The sequence below is a fragment of the Strongylocentrotus purpuratus genome, unplaced genomic scaffold (genome assembly GCF_000002235.5).
Source record: "Strongylocentrotus purpuratus isolate Spur 01 unplaced genomic scaffold, Spur_5.0 spur5_scaffold_12, whole genome shotgun sequence".
Classification (NCBI taxonomy): Eukaryota; Metazoa; Echinodermata; class Echinoidea; order Camarodonta; family Strongylocentrotidae; genus Strongylocentrotus; species Strongylocentrotus purpuratus.
In genome coordinates this window covers 11,915,383-11,936,279 of record NW_022145597.1, presented here as the reverse complement: position 1 = coordinate 11,936,279, position 20,897 = coordinate 11,915,383, and the positions used below count along the sequence as shown (strand labels likewise).

Below are 20,897 nucleotides of genomic sequence, written 5' to 3'. Positions count from 1 at the left end.
GACTTTGTTATTTTACTCTGTAAAAATTAACATATAAAACTACCAATAATAAATATCATGCTAACCGTCATATCTGTAACACAATTCAATCTCATCAAGAATAACAGATGCATTGTATGCTGACTTGCATTCAGATTTAATGGAAAATATTCATCAAATAGCACTTAGCATTATGAATATTTGCCCGTTATAATATTGACCAAGTTTCATGTCTATTTTCTTAAAAGATTTATGAAATGTTGCTTGTAAACTTTTTCAAATTGCTGTCAGTATTATCTCATATTTCCGTATATACATGTACAAGCTGGCCGGATACACAACGTCTGTGTATATATATGATAACTTCTGATAATATCACCGAATGTTCCTGCCTAAATATCTACCCCCTAGATATCTCCATGGTATTTGGGCATGCAGGTACCCGAGTACATTATATTCTATGCCGGTAGATGAATAGAATGAACTACATTTCAACTCAACAAGGGCATAAATAGCCTAATAACAAGAATGCACTCATATGTGCCTAACTTATGGGGAAGCATGGAGCTATAATAGTTCCATTATGGAAGTATGACCCTCTAGAAGTCTAGGTACACAATAACAACACAAATTCTACCTCGATTCGTGTCCTCATGATATGCCACAGTTGTATGGTTACCTGACATGATACCCCTAACCTTCGCATCAAATAATAATCTTTAGTCCTTTTGTCTCCATATAGTTGTAAACGTACTTCTAGTACAGTGCCCCCCCCCCCTTTGTTAACATCTAAATGCCTTTGAAGTACCCGCCGGTACATAATTATAATGACATGCCTATATGCATTAATATACAACTAAAAGATGTTTGCGAGTGTATTCGTAAATATGCTCTGCACGCAGGTTTAGTCACAGTCACAGTCAACGATAAAAAAAAAAAACGTGTCTCGGCGAGTTCATTGTCCGTCTCATTGTGACTTTAAAAAGTGCAGTGCATTAGTGCATGAGCTAACGAGGTGGGTCTACAATATGAGTATGAAGTCGGGAATTTGACTAAAAAACAGATAAAAAAAGCCGAGAGTCGAATGATCGTGGCAGCATTAGCATCATAAACAAACTGCAGTGCATGCTGTTGCGACTTCGCGTAAACACCCATTGAATTACACGCGGCGTGCATTGTGACTTTTTGTTGCACCTTTTTTGCACGACTGTTATCACCAAAAAAAATGAATGGACGCGCACACGTGATCCATTTCGACGCTTCCCATTGGCTACATTCTTGAACCTATTTTATAATGCCAAATGGCTCATACATTAGTGTGAGCCTAACGTAACAGACATGTAATTGTACAACTTGCCTAAATTGAAGAAAAAATAATAAATTGTCTTCACTACAAGATAAGATGTCAATTAATACTTACAACAATGGGCTTATAAACAGGATTAAGCTAAATTGTTGGGATTTTTGGAAGTTTTCTAAGTTCCCTTACGGAGGAATGATGTCAGCTCGACGTCGAAAATATTCGATAATTTGTTTCTGTTTGTTTCCTAGCTACTAGGCTTGGGGCATCCTCGCGCGTGCCTAGTTACCTTTGAATTTGACGTCGAAGTGAATATTAAGTAGTCTTGGTTCAAGTTGGAACATAAGTAGATCAGTGGAAGTATTGACGGGTTTGTTCGGTCCGGCGCTAACCCTGGCCTAACTAACAGCTGCATTGAAGCGTCTCTCGGCATGCGCTGAAAAGATCGAGGAAGAAGTGAGGAGAAAGAGGAAAAAGCCAGTAGAAAGAAGGAGAGAGAGAGAGAGAGAGAAGGAAGAATTTTCAAAAAAATGGAATGAAAAGGAAAGGTACAAATGAAAGGAAAAAATGGCAAATTTTGTGAGAAAATGAGACGGAGAGAAAAAGAGAAAGACGGGGGGGGGGGGAGGAAAGGGAAAGGAAAATACTAAACTAAACGTAGGCACCGACTAGAAGGAAAGTATTAAGAGAGAAGAGAGGAAGGAGAAGACGAGCTAATACAGAGAATGGATAATACTATATTGTAATATGATACTACTATCAACAGCGAAAGTAGTGACCCTTCAATGGCTTGGCCCACATACCTCATTTCTGAGCTTTACTTGAAAACTATTTTGATCATGCTAAATCTGAAACTCACCTATATCATACCTGCATGCACTTCAATTCTTTTCCATCTTTCTAATCATGCACGCAAGGAGAGAAGTTTTATATCGTGGGTATATTAGGAAGATATATAATTTTGAATATTTTTTCTTTTTAATTTGTTGCAATTTTCCCCAGATTTTCTAATTAGCATATGATTTCCCTCTCTCTCTCACTGTGTGCCGTTGTTTGTCTGCATCTCTGTTTATCTGTCTTTCTCTTTGTCTCCCTGTCTCTCTAGCTCTCTCCGATTCTCTGCCTCTCTCTCTCTCTCTCTCTCTCTCTATATATATATGTTTACGATGTCGGTGCCTACAATTATTATTCAGATATGAGATTTGATAAAATGAGTGTCATTGCAATTATTTTCAACTGAACCACACATAGACCACTGATACTAGATAGTGCAAGACAAAAATATTTAATATTGTAATACAAACCAAAGATGACATGAATATTGATAACACATTCCATGGAAAGATCAGTAGAAAAGAAATGTTCCACAAATAATAAAAATAATAATTTGTAATGCAAAAAGTATAACGAAACTAAATAACTGTAAAGAATGCTAATGAAGCGCAAGCTACATTCAACTTGTAATTGAAGTTTACCCCCAAAAGGCTATAAAATAATACATTCATTAGTTAGTTTCACCCCCCCCCCCCTCCTCATAGTACTTGCTGCCTCTGAAATGCTCAATACTATAACATTTGCAAGTAATAATGCCACTCTACTAGACTACTTATGACAATCTATGGCACTACCTTAGGGTTGAGATGTTTCAGTTTTAGTTTATTTATTTAACCATAAAAATGAAACATGTACATACAAATGAGTAACATAGTAAACATAATACGGTAAAGGACACCCTTAGAAGCAAATTGCTTGTGGTGGGGCCTTAAGATGTATAGCCTAAAGATTTAGACAAGTGAGGGTAGAAAATTATGAGAATCCCCTTGGGAGCACAAAGGGTCATGTACAGGAGCAAAATTAGAGGAATAATTAGTAATAAATAAAGCAAATCACCAGTTTCACAGAAGTCATGAATATCAAATGTGATAGCCTAGTTTGACAAGCCTTCAATTAACACATACAAATACATTTTCTGGTCATAGGAATTCGTATCCATTGCATGACATTATGAGGAAAGCAACATCCTGAACACATAAGGAGCAAGGATATGATTATGTAAAAAATATAACATAGAGAGTACATATATCTGCATTAGCAATATTATTCGTGTACTAAATCATACAAGGTATTATAAAAGTAAAACTAAATTACTTGTAGTTGTCTATGTTGACTTGTTTAAATAAAAACTCCTACATCTGGTAATGTTGACACGAAATGCAATGTCGTTGATATTTGGCGTTAATCTTATACAGCGCTTGGGGGGATTTCACAAGTTTACAAATATAAAGCTTCAAAACTAACAAGACACGGCTCATTAAATTAAAAATTTACCTACTCCCCATACCTTTATTTCGTATTACGTTAGCTTTGTCTTGAAAGTATCCAACGATATAGCCCCTTGTACATCATTTGGCAAATTATTTCATGTTAAGGCCTCTCTATATTTAAAATATCTGTTCAAAGTCCCAGTCTTTGATCTTATTTGTTTTCATATTATACAGACTTGATCATGTATAGTCAGCAAATATAAACCTTTCGACTTATTATTCACGAGCTTGTTTTGAGACAATCTTATACATCATAATTGCTCTATTATTTGTTCTATTATTGTCAAGTGTATTCCAATTTAGTCTTGTTAAAGTTTCATCTGATGAGGAATACCAAACGGACCTATTAAATATTTGTGCTGCTCTATTCTGATTTTTTGTTGTTTTTGTTTTGTTTTTGTGTACTTCCAGATCCGAACCATACTTCATGTACATCACAATAATATCACTGTATATATATATATATATATATATATATATATATATATATGGGTGTGTGTGTGTGTGTATGTGCGTGTGTGAGGGATTTGAAAGGACCCTTTATTGCACATACTTATTTAGATATTTGTTTTATCCAGAAGGGGAATTTCTATTATAAAGCATATTTATCCAGACTGGAAAAAAAAACAGACCTGAATTATTGCAAAGTTATGCTGAATTCGCTGGCTCTTAGAATACAAAAATCCATTGAAGCGTTTTTTGGGAGACCCTGTAGCACTGCTTTTATTTCATCTTTATTGTATCTGCTTTTTTAATGTAAATAGAAGTAACATCATACAACGTTAAACCTGAAGAGGCTATGGAAATAACTTGAAGAAACAATAAAACCATGAATCAAAGAATATAATAAATGAATGAATAATTAAATAAAGACAAAAACAAACAAACAAAATTAAGAGGTATGAAGAAAAAAACGAATAAAATATGGTAAAGAAATATCCCTGACCCTAAGCGATATGAAATGGGCAGTCGTAATAAGACAGGGCGACGGTCAAACGATCTTCCATGAGTTCGAGGCTGGTATACATAGGCAGCCGTAAGGCACGGCGGTAGCCATGGTTATCGCAGCCATGGCCCACTGGCAACATCCGGTAAGTAGATCAGTGGAATTATTGACGGGTTTGTTCGGTCCGGGCGCTAACCCTGGCCTAACTAACAGCTGCATTGAAGCGTCTCTCGGCATGCGCTGAAAAGATCGAGGAAGAAGTGAGGAGAAAGAGGAAAAAGCCAGTAGAAAGAAGGAGAGAGAGAGAAAAGGAAGAATTAAAAAAAAATGAAATGAAAAGGAAAGACACAAATAAAAGGAAAAAATCGCAAATTTTGTGAGAAAATGAGACGGAGAGAAAAAGAGAAAGACGGGGGGAGGAAAGGGAAAGGAAAATACTAAACTAAACGTAGGCACCGACTAGAAGGAAAGTATTAAGAGAGAAGAGAGGAAGGAGAAGACGAGCTAATAAAGAGAATGGATAATACTATATTATAATATGATAATACTATCAACAACGAAAGTAGTGACCCTTCAATGGCTTGGCCCACATACCTCATTTCTAAGCTTTGAAAACTATTTTGATCATGCTAAATCTGAAACTCACCTATATCATACCTGCATGCACTTCAATTTTTTTCCATCTTTCTAATCATGCACACAAGGAGAGAAGTTTGATATCCTGGGTATATTAGGAAGATATATAATTTTGAATAATTTTTTTTTTTTATTTGTTGCAATTTTCCCCAGATTTTCTAATTAGCATATGATTTCCCTCTCTCTCGCTGTGTGCCTATGTCCGTCTGCATCTCTGTTTATCTGTCTTTCTCCTTGTCTCCCTGTCTCTCTAGCTCTCTCCGATTCTCTGCCTCTCTCTCTCTCTCTCTCTCTCTCTCTCTATATATATATATATGTTTACGATTTCGGTGCCTACAATTATTATTCAGATATGAGATTTGATAAAATGAGTGCCATTGCAATTATTTTCAACTGAACCACACATAGAGCACTGATACTAGATAGTGCAAGACAACAATATTTAATATTGTAATACAAATCAAAGATGACATGAATATTGATAACACATTCCATGGAAAGATCAGTAGAAAAGAAATGTCCACAAATATTTAAAAATATAATTTGTAATGCAGAAAGTATAACGAAACTAAATAACTGTAAAGAATGCTAATGAAGCGCAAGCTACATTCAACTTGTAATTGAAGTTTACCCCCAAAAGGCTTTAAAATAATACATTAATTAGTTAGTTTCACCCCCCCCCCCCCCTCCTCATAGTACTTGCTGCCTCTGAAATGCTCAAGACTATAACATTTGCAAGTAATAATGCCACTCTACTAGACTACTTATGACAATCTATGGCACTACCTTAGGGTTGAGATGTTTCAGTTTTAGTTTATTTATTTAACCATAAAAATGAAACATGTACATACAAATGAGTTACATAGTAAACATTTACGGTAAAGGACACCCTTAGAAGCAAATTGCTTGTGGTGGGGCCTTAAGATGTATAGCCTAAAGATTTAGACAAGTGAGGGTAGAAAATTATGAGAATCAAACTCCCCTTAGGAGCACAAAGGGTCATGTACAGGAGCAAAATTAGAGGAATAATTAGTAATAAATAAAGTAAATCACCAGGGGTGGTATTCTGAACCCTGTGTTATCTCTAATATTGTTGTATCTTTGGAGATAAGATAAAGTTGGTATTCTGAACACTGTTGTAACTTTTGTGTTATCTTTTCTTGTATCTTTTCTCTTATCTCATTGGCCGCGCCTGCGCTCATAGTTTGGTGCGCTTGTAATTGTGCGTATTATTAATAAAGGGGCATTTAATCCCCATTTGCATATGCGCACGGGAGATAATTATGTCGAGATAATTGGTATTCTGAAAGTTGTTGTATCTTTTATCTTATCTTATCTTGCATGGTATTTACAACAATATTTACAACAGGTAGGGGGTTGTTTTATCTTTCGTGGTGATATAATGGTGGCAATATTTTTTGCCCAAAACCAACTTCGTGCCAATAGACGAGTTAGAAAAAGATTGTGTGTGGACCGGAAACATCACAGATGAGAACTTTTTAAGATATTACATGCTAGGATATGACGATTTTAATGCTCTCATCTTAACCAATATAGTGAAAGCGTGATTTGTCTTCATGATCCACATTCAACAGCGCATAATGATGACGCGCGTAATAAGTGCTCAAATAACTAATTACGCCCAAGATTAGTATGCGCTAGGCACATCTTCAGATATGGCATAAAGTATTCATATTGGTTGACCTACTTATCATGCTTATATAAAATAGATTTTGATTGGTAGGGTCCATAAAAATGTTAATAGTGGTCAAAGATAAGATAAAGGCGGTCCTTCAAGAGATAACACAGGGATAAAATGTTGTTCAGAATACCAACTTACAACAATATTAGCGCTGTGCTATTTCTGGAAGATACAACAAAAGATAACACAAAACTTACAACAATGTTCAGAATACCGCCCCAGTTTCACAGAAGTCATGAATATCAAATGTGATAGCCTAGTTTGACAAGCCTTCAATTAACACGTACAAATACATTTTCTGGTCATAGGAATTCGTATCCATTGCATGACATTATGAGGAAAGCAACATCCTGAACACATAAGGAGCAAGGATATGATTATGTACAAAGATAACATAGAGAGTACATATATCTGCATTAGCAATATTATTCTTGTACTAAATCATACAAGGTAATATAAAAGTAAAACTAAATTACTTGTAGTTGTCTATGTTGACTTGTTTAAATAAAAACTCCTAAATCTGGTAATGTTGACACGAAATGCAATATCGTTGATATTGGGCGTTGATCTTATACAGCGCTTGGGAGGATTTCTGATAGTAACTATAAAAGAATGCTGAGATGAACCGATTGCGCCACCTGCCTCTTGTGGTCTGTTTTATCCGCGGTACTTTCTGAAAGGTGTGTAATGATACAGACTTTGAAAGCTTCCGAAACTTCTGGTGAATTTAGGAAAATAAACGTTTATATTACGTAATCTGTGTATATACCATTAATTTTAAATAACAAAAACAAGAGTGGAGCTAAGACAAACCCTTGGGAAACACCATATATATAAGTTTGAGTTGAGTTTGAGTTATTTCATTGATACACGGTAAAAGCCCAACACAGTTTGCAGACTGGTTTCAATCAGGGCCGTGTTGATAAAAAGCAACATAATTATGACATATGAACAAAAGTAATAATAATAACACTGACAAATTTACAACCAAATACAACAATATATAGAAAATAAACTAGAAACACTTCATTATTTAAAGCTATATTTATAGGCCTAAAAGATAAACAATTAAAGAAAGTTATGAACAAAAAAATCTGTTGGTTTATATAAATATAAAGAGTATTACAAAAAAGCGAAGTCTAACAAGATAAGATATAAGTTAAGAATATATTTATGTATTTATGTTTAATATTAAATAGGTAAAAGTTTAAAACAAACACAAAAGAGAACACACATACAGGTAAAGTTATATATTACACAGAAATCTGGACAAATGCGTATTCTATATTGTGTAGAAATAAAAAGAAGTTTGGAATGATAATAAATACAGCAGAACATATGAATATAGATCAGTCAAATATTACATTTTTTTAAGAGACAGAAACTGATACCGTATTGCATAGATCATATTACACACAATTAGAGTTTCAAACAAAAAGTGATTTCATATTGTGTAGGAGTAATAAATAATATGTAAGATAATGAATTGGCTAAAATTATATAGACATGTATAAGTTTACAAATATAAAGCTTTAAAAACTAACAAAACACGGCTTATCAAATTAAAAGGTTACCCATCTCCACACACACTTATTTCGTATTACGTCAGCTTTGCCTTAAATGTATTCAACGATATAGCCCCTGGTACATCATGAGGTAAGTTATTCCATGTTAAGGCCCCTTTTCATTTAAAAGATCTGTTCATAGTCTCAGTGTTTGGTCTTTTTTAAATATTCAAGAACTTGTTTTGAGACAACATTATACATCATAATTGCTCCATTATTTTTCCTATTATTGTCAAGTGTTTTCCAATTTAGTCTTGTTAAATTTGTTTTAAGGCCTCATAAATGTGAGATCCCAGAATAAAAACCGTGTCGATCATCTAAATTAGTACCCTTTTGTGAGGCATTAATCCTCATTACTGTCAGTTATGACTTAAGGACATAGGTGCGCTAGTTGATTAGCATAGTAGCACACACATACTTTAGCAGTCATGCAAAAGAAACACTCGCAAATTATTGTGCAATACAATCTGAGAATGTATACTATTATCTAGATCTATTAGGAATAAATCATTGTCAAAATCATCCCATAAATTGGGGTAAAAAAAAAGATTCCACCATTATGACCAACAGTGTATAACGTTTAACCTGAAGAGGCTATGGAAATAACCTGAAGACATAATAGTTATATGAACTAAAGAATATAATAAATGAATGAATAATTGAATAAGTAAATGAAGATAGAAAGAAATTAACTTACATAAGAACTGTATAAATGAATGGTAAACACCATTTATATATAAATGGTATAAATAAAAAGAACATGAATAAAATATGATAAAGAAATATCCTGTTCATCTAAGCGATATGAAATGGGCAGTCATAATAGGACAGGGCGACGGTCAAACGATCTTCCATGAGTTCAAGGATAGTATACATAGGCAGCCGTAAGGTACGGCGGGAGCCATGGTTATCGCAGCCATGGCCCACTGGCAGCAGCCGGGTGAGTCTGTCTTCGGTGTCGCACGGTTGCTCGTCCAAGGAATCGTCCATGGGTACCTGGAGGTGGTCGATGTGGAGTCCTAGGTTTCGTAGTCCACCAACCGGGACGCGATCAGACCCAGCGACAAATACTGCAACAAGATAAATCATAATAATCATAGTAATTATTATAATGAAGAAAAAAATAGTAGTGAGGATAATGATAATAATTTGAATAATGATAAAAAAAAAGATGATATGAAAAATACTGATAAACCTCACGACATCAACATTGTCGTCAAAGAGAGAGACAAAAGACTCCAAAACAAAGATCTGATGATCTTATCGAATTCATACTACAGACGTGCATAAGTAGAACAAAAGAGTATAAAAAAACTTGCACTTGATTGCACTTAGTGCTTTTAGTTTTTTAAAGTCCTTCGAGACACAAAAACGTTATACATCATTATAATTATACCTCTCTTTAGAATGTTGAAAAAATCTAGTCATCTGACTGGTCGAAATTGGAGTCGTGATTTTAGCCATGTCCGCCTACCGGTATATATAGTTGTTTTTAAAGATGCCTGCATGCCCCAGGTAACGGGCCGCAGAAACAAATTTTCTAAGATCCCCATTGGTTTACGTGTAAAAAGTTTCTATGTGCGAGCGCGGATACCATTTAGTGCGTTTTGCCCCCGATTCCCGAATGATCGTAACGTTCAGGCAAATTTCCAGCGAAGATGGTGTCTCAGACTTTCTGTGATGTATAACCAGTCTTCATCCAAGAAAAGGATAAGGTAAGAATTCTTTGTAGATTTGTTTGTGAATTTGGTATATAAAAGTTATATATCAACTGCTTTAATATTCGAAGCATAGCTGTTTCTTTACTGTCTCTCGGGGACGCCCCTGCGCGCCTAGGGGGTCATATCAGGATGTAACGTCCCCTTGAGCCTATAGAAAAAGCGATGCCTCTCATAGCAGTCAATATATCAATATTATGGAATAAACAAAATGTAAATCAAACATTTTAGACTTACCAAGAAACTTTCTTTTCATGTCATTGTCTAGAGCGTGAAATACCGTCCAGAACATTTTGATGGTTGGGTGTGAGTCTGTATATGGCTGTTTATACTGGGTCGACTGAAAATAAATCAAATTATATATCATAAGAAAAATAGAATGTGCAAATCTTCAATGTGGTTTGTAATTTGGGGGAAGTTTGACAAATATTAATGCTCTAATATTCAGTCAATAACCAGATAACGAATCATTCTTAAACTTTGTCGATGTGCTATTTGTATATAAGTGCCCTTTTGTGAGGCATTAATCCTCATTACTATCAGTTATGATAAACATAGTAGCATACACATGCTTTAGCAGTCACGCAAAACAAACACTATTATTCAATACAATCTAAGAATGTATGCAAATAGATCTATTGGGAATAAATCATTGTCATAATCATTCCATAAATTGGGGTAAAAAATGTATTCCACCTTTATGACCAACAGTGTACATGTACATGTATATTTAAATGCATAGTGGTACACTTCCGTGTTTAAAAGATCCGTTGACATTTGCGGCCATTGACACCTTGTGCTAAGTGGTCTATCATCTATTTTTGTTGGTCCGTATTACCTGCTCAAGAGCTTTCCAATCGAAGTGTTTCTCTCCCATGACAAGCGCTTCCAGCTCGATAGGTCTGAACATATCAAAGGCGGCGGGATTGAAGACTCTGTTGAATCCTCGCTGGAAGGCTGCAAACTGTGACGGAACCAGGTAATCTCGAACCATATTGTCCACGTAGAGATGTCTTTAGCGCAAAGAAGATAAAATAATAGTTGGAAGATTGAGATTATCAAAAAGCATTAATTAACTGAGGATTTACGCAAGGGTATGCAGATCAGAAGCATGCAGTCGGCGTCACTAAAGATAATATTAATGGACTAACTGGACAAAGCATAACATTAAAATAATACCAAATGTTGTCGTTATTAACGAATGAAATTCTTTCTGTATTTATTACCACCATGCCTCTTGTTTTTTAGAAGAGAAATACTAATGTTCTCCCGGCAGGAAACTTACAACACTGAACCCAGTTACCCACTCTGGCAAGACTTTTTTAAAAATCTCCTATAGTCCTGGATCACTCATCATCTTCATGATCGGGTCGTCACGAGCCGAGGCGCACCTTATTAACTCTTCGTCCGCAAAGCAGTGCCAATGCATGCTATGATTGAAATGGATACGACTAGTGTATGATGCTATTTAATAATCAATGAAATAAATCAGCTACATTTACATCGACAGTGTACATATCCATACTAAGAATTCTCAAGGCATTAACAAAAATACTGCTATTATGAATATTATGCCTAGCTTTGTCCAAGCTGCCTTCAGACAATGTTATCTTTATAATTATGTTGCCTACACTTTAGATTTTGGATCCTGTTTTCCTTACACATTTTCTTTCGTGACATCGACGCTCCTCCCATTCTTCAGCTCCACCTTTTCACCATAGCAACACCCCATCACGTAATCTTCTGTTCCAGTCCGCAATTTAGACATCTGATCTGCGAACTCCTTGTCGAGCTCTGCCACTTCCTCCATATCACTATTAGGGCTAAAAATCAACTTGAAATCAAAAGAAGTTCATTTCATTATAACAAAGCACTTTCATAAAGATACATGAATACACAACTTAATCTATAATTGAAATAGACAAGAAAAACAATAGATAACAATTCTTTTTTAAATACAAAATAGGGAAAATATGAACATTAAATTAATAAACGAATAAACCTATAAACATCTTATAAATAATATGCCAGCGCTGCCACCAGTCTGAGAGTTTCTTATTCTAGACACTACAGACACTACTCTACCGTATGCCTCTATACAGGAGGAACTCACGTTAGATGTCGAACAAAGATATTATAAAATCTATACAATTTTGTTGAATGAAGGTGATGTTTTTGTTATGACCAGGCGATATAATGAAGCATAATAAACACAAAGATGTGATTATATGCGCTCCCATTCGGGATCGCATTCAAATGTTTCTTTGCAGATGGTCGCTTCGTTTTCTTCTCCAAAACACAAGGCGACATGATTTGGGCTAGTTACCATGGATCTTATGAAGTACTACTTGTTTGGCTAAGCATTATAATCAACTTCTTCTTTCGTATAAACTGGATATCTTTTCCATGTAACGAGGCCCTTGATAGAAAAAAATAAATAAACTAAAGATCACTTTGTGGTATCACTAATAATAATAATGAAAAGGCATTTATATAGCGCCGTCTATCTAGACAATTTTATCCCGAAGCGCACAAGAAAAATAGAAAGAATGAGAGAGTTCTGATGAGTGTCATACTGCCAAGTATAGGCATTGTTAAAAAGATAAGATTTCAGCTTGAATTTAAAGGTCTCTAAGGGTTAGGGTTGGTTATGATTCTCAAATTGTATGGTAAATTATTCCAAAGAGAAGGTGCTGCAATGAATGTATTTTTTTCTTCAGATTCTAAATCTCTTTTGTTTTGATACCAGTTTGTGTTGTTGTTGTGACATGTAAGGGTACGACCAATAAGTGCTTCGTCAAATCCAGAGCCTTTATTTCCTCCGTCACACCGAGAAAGAGCTATCTCGTTGTTCGTGTGTTTTTGATGTTCATGTTGTTGTTGTTGTAATTGTTTTTGTTGATGGAGGTGGTGGTGGTGATGTATAAAGAGCAACATACCCCTTTCCTAGAAGCTTGGCGTAGAGGAGTTGTGGGAACGGTAATGGAACTATTGCCTTGTTGTGCAATGAAAACCCACACAGAAGACCACATATCTCGGCTAGTTTGGAGTCCTCACAGTCCTGTTTTACATAGGTATTCAGGAAAGGTGGTTTAGTTAAGTTCATTTAAATGAATGCGCATCGCACATGCATATTTTTGTTATACACAAAGCAAATTAAACAAATATATACATGTTAAGCGTCCCCGCCCGCTTCTTTTTTGGGTGCCGCCTCCTATTTTTTGTTTGTGTGTGTGTGTGTTGAAATTTTGAAGAAAAAAAAAACATGAAAAACGCTGCTAAAATGGATCTATTTCTGATTTAAAAAAAAAAAAAAATGTTGGCGGCCATATTGAAAAATAGCCGACTGTCAGGAAAAATGTACCGAGTGGCCATTTTGAAGAAGAAAAAAAAAGGCCTCCTCCTTTCTATATTTAAAAAAAAAAGCAGGACGCTAAACATGTTTTCTTTTTAACTTGGCCTAATGCATTGTTTTTTTCTGAAATAAAAATGAAGAAGCATAACCACAATACAAACGCACTATGAGTCCTAAATAAGAAAAAAATCACCCAGCCAAACTCTTGAATGATCATAATAAAAAGAAAAAAATACATAATAATATAGAATTGATATAATTGTTTTCATGGGTAAAACGTAGCAATAACATGTCATCCCCAAAAAATCAAACGCAACTTTCAGTAAATCATATTTAGAATTTCTTTTGAGTGGCGTTCTCTTGATACTTGTTATTCGAATTCCCCAAAAAGCAATTGACTCATGCAATACCTTCAATACCTTACGAATTGCTATGTATCGGAAAAAAGGCCAAACACATAGTCCAAGTATGTTTTGAACATATTGTACCAGACAAAAGAGGTGAAACTTGGAAGTCAATCTCTGAATAATTAATTAGTTTAAAGATGTACACTCAAATTTGCCAAAACAAATTCTTAAAAAATGCAGGGTCTAATCACAGTAGAAATTCCGAAAATGATTATGTACCTTCCGAAACCAGACAGGCGAGTGAGTCGGGTCGAGTTCGTCGACATATCGGAAAAGACCGTTCTTTCCCGGATCGAAAAGTTCTTCAAAGACAAGCCGGAAAAAATCCTGTTTTTATAGAATAAGAACGCATACATATAAATGTTGGAGGTAAAGGCTCTTGACTCTCAAGTGAGATCACGAGTTTGATCCTTATTTTCTGTAATACTTTGTTCTTCTAAAAACTTTCTCTCTGTACTGTGCGTCCCAGAAAAAACGAAACCGAGAATTATCGATGTTTTATCATAACTTATAATCAGCCATGCATGAAGTCTTTTGTTCAAGGGCTGATCGTCAAAGAAAAGAAGTTAAGTCTTTTATTAATTTTGTTTGTTGCTACGGCAGGCAGCCAGTGAAAACGAATTCGTTTAATAAAATTATAGAAATGCAAGCATTACTTTAAACAAAAAATACTTTGTTATTCCTTGCTCATTTTCCCTGATTGAGGTGTCATATGAAAGGGCAAAAACTGAACTTTTTTTAAACGTGATTTTCTCTTTGAAATTCAGATACCGTCCGCCATATTACTTTTTGCTTCCCTTTCTTCAAATTGATTTAAATCACCCATGCGTGAAATATGCATCATAGAAGTTATATCTAATAAAAGATGAGGATCTAAGCTTTACAAATATGGGTCATTTTTAAATTATAATTGTGATTAAGTTATGATAAAACATCGATAATGCTCGGTTTCTTTTATCTGGGACGCACTGTATATATATTACAAAATTTATTAAAGCGGTGGCTATTACAAGGATACCAATAATCACTTACCATACTTAGAGCCCCCGCGTCAATACCCATTTCACCCATGAATCGGATCCTGAGAGGTATTTGAAACCAGGACCTCGGGAAGGTCAGCATCTCGGTTAACTGCTCCCGGACACTCCTCCCGAAGATGTCATCCCGGTTTACGTTAAGGAAAAGACGCGGACTTGGTACAGTAATCCCCAAGAGATAACATAATCCAAACATTGGATCTTGCCTTGTTGCTTGTTCCATGGCATTCTTGTAAGCAATCATTGAAAAACATGAGAACTTTGAATTACAGGATACTAGGTAAAACTAACTGCAACAATCTTTAAAATATTATACATATTTATTGTCTACACTTTCTAAGGTTTTTAGAAAGATGATATATACTCGGACTGTTTCCTTTGTAAAGAATCATGATATTTTGTTCTAATTTTCAATTTGGTTTCGGAGAAAAACATAGCACTACTCATGCTTTATTGTCTCTTGCTGATGAGGTGGCACATGCTATTGATAAACCTTTACACACGTTGGGTACATTCCTGGACATCTCTAAGGCCTTCGACACGATCAACCACAATATTTTACTTCATAAACGTCCTGCTATGGTGTACGTGCGAAGGCCTTGCAGTGGTTCCGGAGCTGCTTTTCCAATAGAAAACAGTATGTTTCCTTGATTAATGTTAACTATGTATTTCATGATATGAACTTTTTGCGGCGGCCCCCAAGGTAGCATTTTGGGTCCACTCTTATTTATCCTTTATATAAATTATTTCTGTAAATCGTCTGACATGTAGTCATTCATACGATTTTGCCGATGATACTAATGCGATTATTTTTTTCTCACAGTAATCCACTTACTTTATCAAAAAATATTAATATTGAACTATTACAGATTTCTCAGTGGATTAGAGCTAACAAATTATTTTTAAATTGTCAGAAAAATAAATTTATGTTTGTTGGTATATTGTTTTTGATAATAAATTGTTAGAAGATGTACTTCATATTACATTTTTTGGAGTAACTGTTGATAATAAGTTTCCATGGAAACGTCCAGGGTGAAATGTTATATTGATAATATTTGTAAAACCATTTCATGTAATATTGGGGTAATAAATAAATTAAAAACTTGTCTCCCAATTTCGTCCTTGTTTATGTTATACTCATTTTTAATATTGCCATACCTGAATTATGGTCTTCTTACTTGGGGGAATGCGCACAAATCGCTGTTTTGAGATTATTATTATTACAAAAAGGGCTATTCTTGTATATGTTACTTTCCTACGCTCTCATACAGACCCATTATTTTTGTATAATACATTATCAAACGTTAAAGGGATAGTTGAGTTCTGTTTTCAGACCGCAAATGTCTTTAAAGTGCATGGTTATTGCTCTTATTCTTATCTATGACATTAATAGTGCCCTTTTAGAACCTAAAATTGCTATGAAGGTAATTTTAGACCCCAAAATGTGTAAAATTTAGCCAATACGATCATACCAATTCAGCTCTACTTTTTTTTTTTTTTAAACACGGTGACCGTTAATTAGTTATTTAATTAAAAGAAAATTACACTAGCCGTCTAATTGTGGGTAATATGAACAACATGAAAATGCAAACAAAAAACCAACATCGGCATTGGCTGAAATACGACGTAAAAGGCGTTAATTCGTTTTTTTTTTTCAACGGTTTTTTTTCAAATTTTTCAGAATATCTAATATTTGTGGTGGTACACAAGTATTTGAAATCGTTATATTTCATCCGTCTCTGAACCGATTTTGATCAAACAAACATGATTTAGTCATTTAAATATTATGTTCTTTCAAATGTGACACTCAGTTTTTCATTATTATCACAAAAAAATAAAATGTGTAGCGCCCTCTGCAGCAGAAATCGACTATCCCTTTAACTGCTTGAACTTGTACCAATTAGGCAAATTTATGTAACAATATGATAATAATAAGTTACCTTCAACTTTTGATTTTATGTTTTTTTACAAAACCAATCAGTTCATAATTAACCAACTAGACGTTCAATTTCATTTGCCCCTTTTCAAAACTCTATTACCTCAGAACAAGTTAATTTATGTTGGTCCCCCATTTTTGGAACACTCTTGATATAGGCATAAATCATTCACTTTCACCAAATTCTTTAAAAACAAAATAAAGTTACATAGTGTTTTTTAAATATCAACAAAATGTCACCAATTGGTGCTAAATAAAAAAAAAATTCATCATGCTTCCTACGTACTTCCTATTTTTCATATACACTGTCCTCCATTCATGCGGTTCACATCCACTCACCCCTTTTCTTTTGTTGTCCATGCAGTTCATAATTCTACCCTTGTGCTTCCACACTGCGTTTTATATGTTGATACATGTTTTCTTCAGTAGTCTCCGTAGACACAGGCATGAGTAACGGTAATGACATTGTAAAGCGCATTGTACTCCTCGTCACTGTTTTTCAAACCCGCATTTCATAGGCTTAAATGGACTAGTGCAATTGTAATGATAGACAGTTCGGATTCGTTGACTGATCTCAATTTCTCACGAAGAAATAAAATTGTACTTACATCTTGTTCACTTATGTTATGGGATTCAAGCATCTTTGTTTTCATCTCCAGATCAATGAGGAATGGATACGACGCCCAGGATAATTTCTGCAACGGCTATAAACATCAAGAAAGAGTACACGACCGTTTTTCTTGTTTAAATTAACACGAGAGTAAACATAACGAATTTATTCATACACGTTAAAAAGCCAACACTGTGGGGAAATTAGTTTTCAATGGGTCCTTGGAAAACATTGCAAATACATGCATTAACATTGCAAATGTGAAAACATATAAAGCATTTCGTTAAAATAAAAAGCATTTCGTTAAAAAAGATAATTTAAAACAAAAGCATCACTATAGAGACATTCTGTTCTTGTTTTATGTTAGTTTAATCATGAAATCCATTTTTTAATTAAAATTTCGTCATTTATTCATAATGTATTTATTGCTGGTATATTCAGACAATGCATAGATGATATGCCAATAAGGTTAAATCAATCAATATGAATCTATATACAAATATTAATGTATCATAACCACTTCGAGATCTGTCCATAATCCTTGCTATCATGTGAAAGTATTCACTCTTGGCAGTTCTAAAGAGAATTCAACTATGTTCTTAAAGGTGTTTCGATGTGATACATGGCACTTTTTCATTTATACCAGATGTTTGGTAATCCGAAAGTTCAATTTGTCATGTTCAATACTAAAAAATGATATTATGACAGTTCTTAACCGTACCCCGAACAAGAGCCTAATAAACAAGGGCCTAATAAATAAATCGGGCACATTATGCCGATTTTTTAAAATTCTGAAAATGAAAGAAAACCCTATATCATCCATTTCGAAATTGTGAACTCCTGCTGCAACGAACCTTCGAGGAACAAAAATTGATTCTTTGACAAAACTATTGTCCCCCCCCCCCCCTCCTCCTACACTAATATGAACGGTCAGACCCGTATCACTTACTTGGTGTGGACGTCTCCAGACTTTGTCTAAATTAGGGATGTAGAACGTCTTAATGGAAAGGATGTCATGCTGTAGATTAATCTAATATATAGAACAAACAAATACAAAGGATAACACAAATATTATGCGAATTCTTGTTGAATGAAATGCAGATTTCGATACATACGATAACGTATATATCATATTACTCTCTGAAAACATTTACACATATTCAATGTGAGCTAGACATCTTAACCGTGTAGAAAATTATCCTTACAGGAAGGGTGGTGGTGTTGGCGGTCTGGGCTTACAGATCCCGAATTCATGACTTTCCTCTTTCAAGATCGGACCTTGTGTTGGGGATACGGGGAGAGGGAAAAAAAAAGGGGGGGGGGGACATTCTGACCCTTTACTACCTGTGAAATCTTCCTTTCAAAAAACCAATTAGAGTAGAATTAAGCTAGTATGTCACGATAAATATTTGTGTGTGTGTCGATGTTTGGATGGTAGGGTATGTTTGTGTTGGGGTGGGTATGCAAGTAGCTATAATTGTTTGGTTCATTGGGTTTTATTTTGATTGTTTCATTTTGTTTGATTTTGATTTGATTTTTTGCTGACATGCATCAAACAAACGACCTTTAAGCCCGGGGGGGGGGGGATTACTCAGATTTGGTTTAAACGGGGGCATGCCGCTTAAGCCTCAACACCTCTACCCATTTTTAAGGGTCAGTTGGGTGATTTTTCTCGAAATACAGGCCAATTTTTCACAATGCAAACACCCTAAAGCTTTGGAAACTTTAAAAAACGGACCCATGTTAAGGGATATTTTTGTTTAACATGGGACCCATATTTAGGGATTATTTTTTGAAAAAGTGACATATTAGAGCGGCACATCCCCGTATGATTTAATATGTGGGTAATCCCCCCCCCCCCGGGGGGGGGGCCTTTAAGATTTATTTTTCTGTAAAGTTACTTGTAAAGCGAGAAAAGGTCCTTATGATAATTGTACTAACAATGACTAGACATTTTGCTCCTGCGATAATTATTCTGGGCTTCATGTCGTCAGAGGTATATGGTTAGGGTTAGGTTGCAATTCAGCGTTATGATAGGTATAGGGGTAGCATTGATGTAAGATATAGTGTAGGGTCCAGGATTGAGGTTCGGAATTCGGTTAGTGTAGGAAATTAACTCCGAGCAATTGTCGCAGGAGCAAGTGTCTTACAACCGTACAAAATCACACGACTGGTTCAAAAATTATTAACTTACTCACCTCATTCAAGGAGCTGAGAATTCTCAGGTAGGTCCAAAAGTTTGCCAGTTCCTTCTCCAATAGCACTCTGTCGTGGAATAGGATTGTGAGGGACCGTCGGTAAGCCATGATTGTACGTCGAAAGGACATCGGTTCGAACTTCCACCAACGAGCTATAAAGGGGCAAATTGGGGATAGAGTACAGGTTGTATTATGTTATTTAGTGCATCGCAGGGTTGAAATCAAGATTCCATTCATGTTTTACATTGAACTCGCTGTCAGATCTTAGGTCAGACAAACTCGCTTCACAACTTTTGTTTACATCGCTACCACTCTCTCTACCCAATTAACTTGATCGCTAAGACTTTCTTGAAATAAACTCAATGGGAATTTTAAATATATACTGTATCGCCTACATAAATTCACGTTCAGATTGGTAATAATGCTATTGCAATGTTCGCACATTTCGCACCTTTATAGGCTTTCGTCAAGCTTTAGGCTGTTGAAATTGTCTAAGGATGATTTTTCCTTAAGTCTTTAGGATCGTGTTGCCTTTGCTTCGTATTTTCTAAAAAAATCCCATGACATGAGGAAATTGTCTTTATCAATTACAAACAACCTCGGAAAGCCCGAGTACAGGAAAGTACTTCGAAAACAGTGAATACCTAACAGTGAACATAGTGCTCTCATCATGAGTGGCAGTGCGTACGAAAAGCATGTTGAAACTCTTCTTAGGTCAACTTGTTCTCAACATACATTTTGAGAAAAAAATTGCTTTGAATAATTTTTTTAAAAATATGATTTTAGCCATTTAGAACGAATTTGTATATGATTAATCATTTAGGGATTCTGAAGATAATTAACCCATAGCAATAAAACATATAACGACAAAAAGTTGACTTTGCATTTTTTCCCCGATGCCTTTGGCTCGGTTTTTTTGAAGTTGTGTCTGACTGTTTACCAGGTGTTGCCGAATTGGGTTTCTTTTCCCCGGCCTTCGATGCCATGTGAAGAAACCCTATCAACCTGTCTGCAGCGGCCAGGGCACGGCGCCCCCAGGGGCGGTGATGGTTACTGAACACAGGACATTCCATCAGAATATAGATGAACCGAAGGGCTTCGATGTGGGGTGTCGACTGAGGTATGCTGGTACACAGATTAACAGAGATCACTTCGGAGAGCTGTAGAAGATGATTATGAGAAAA

At 35.3% G+C, this 20,897-nt stretch overlaps 1 protein-coding gene across 1 annotated transcript; it reads right to left on the bottom strand.

The window, feature by feature from the left end:
• Positions 1-9,247: 9,247 nt before the first annotated feature.
• LOC115922468 (probable E3 ubiquitin-protein ligase HERC4) lies at positions 9,248-20,881 on the bottom strand. Its single transcript, XM_030981368.1, has 11 exons — positions 20,654-20,881; positions 19,714-19,865; positions 18,465-18,545; positions 17,514-17,609; positions 14,965-15,198; positions 14,152-14,259; positions 13,110-13,231; positions 11,832-11,993; positions 11,009-11,183; positions 10,408-10,510; positions 9,248-9,522 (listed from the first exon to the last, which is right to left on the bottom strand). Exons 1-11 carry the CDS (start codon positions 20,784-20,786, stop codon positions 9,248-9,250), a joined length of 1,641 nt encoding a protein of 546 aa, XP_030837228.1. The 5' UTR covers positions 20,787-20,881.
• Positions 20,882-20,897: the final 16 nt, after the last annotated feature.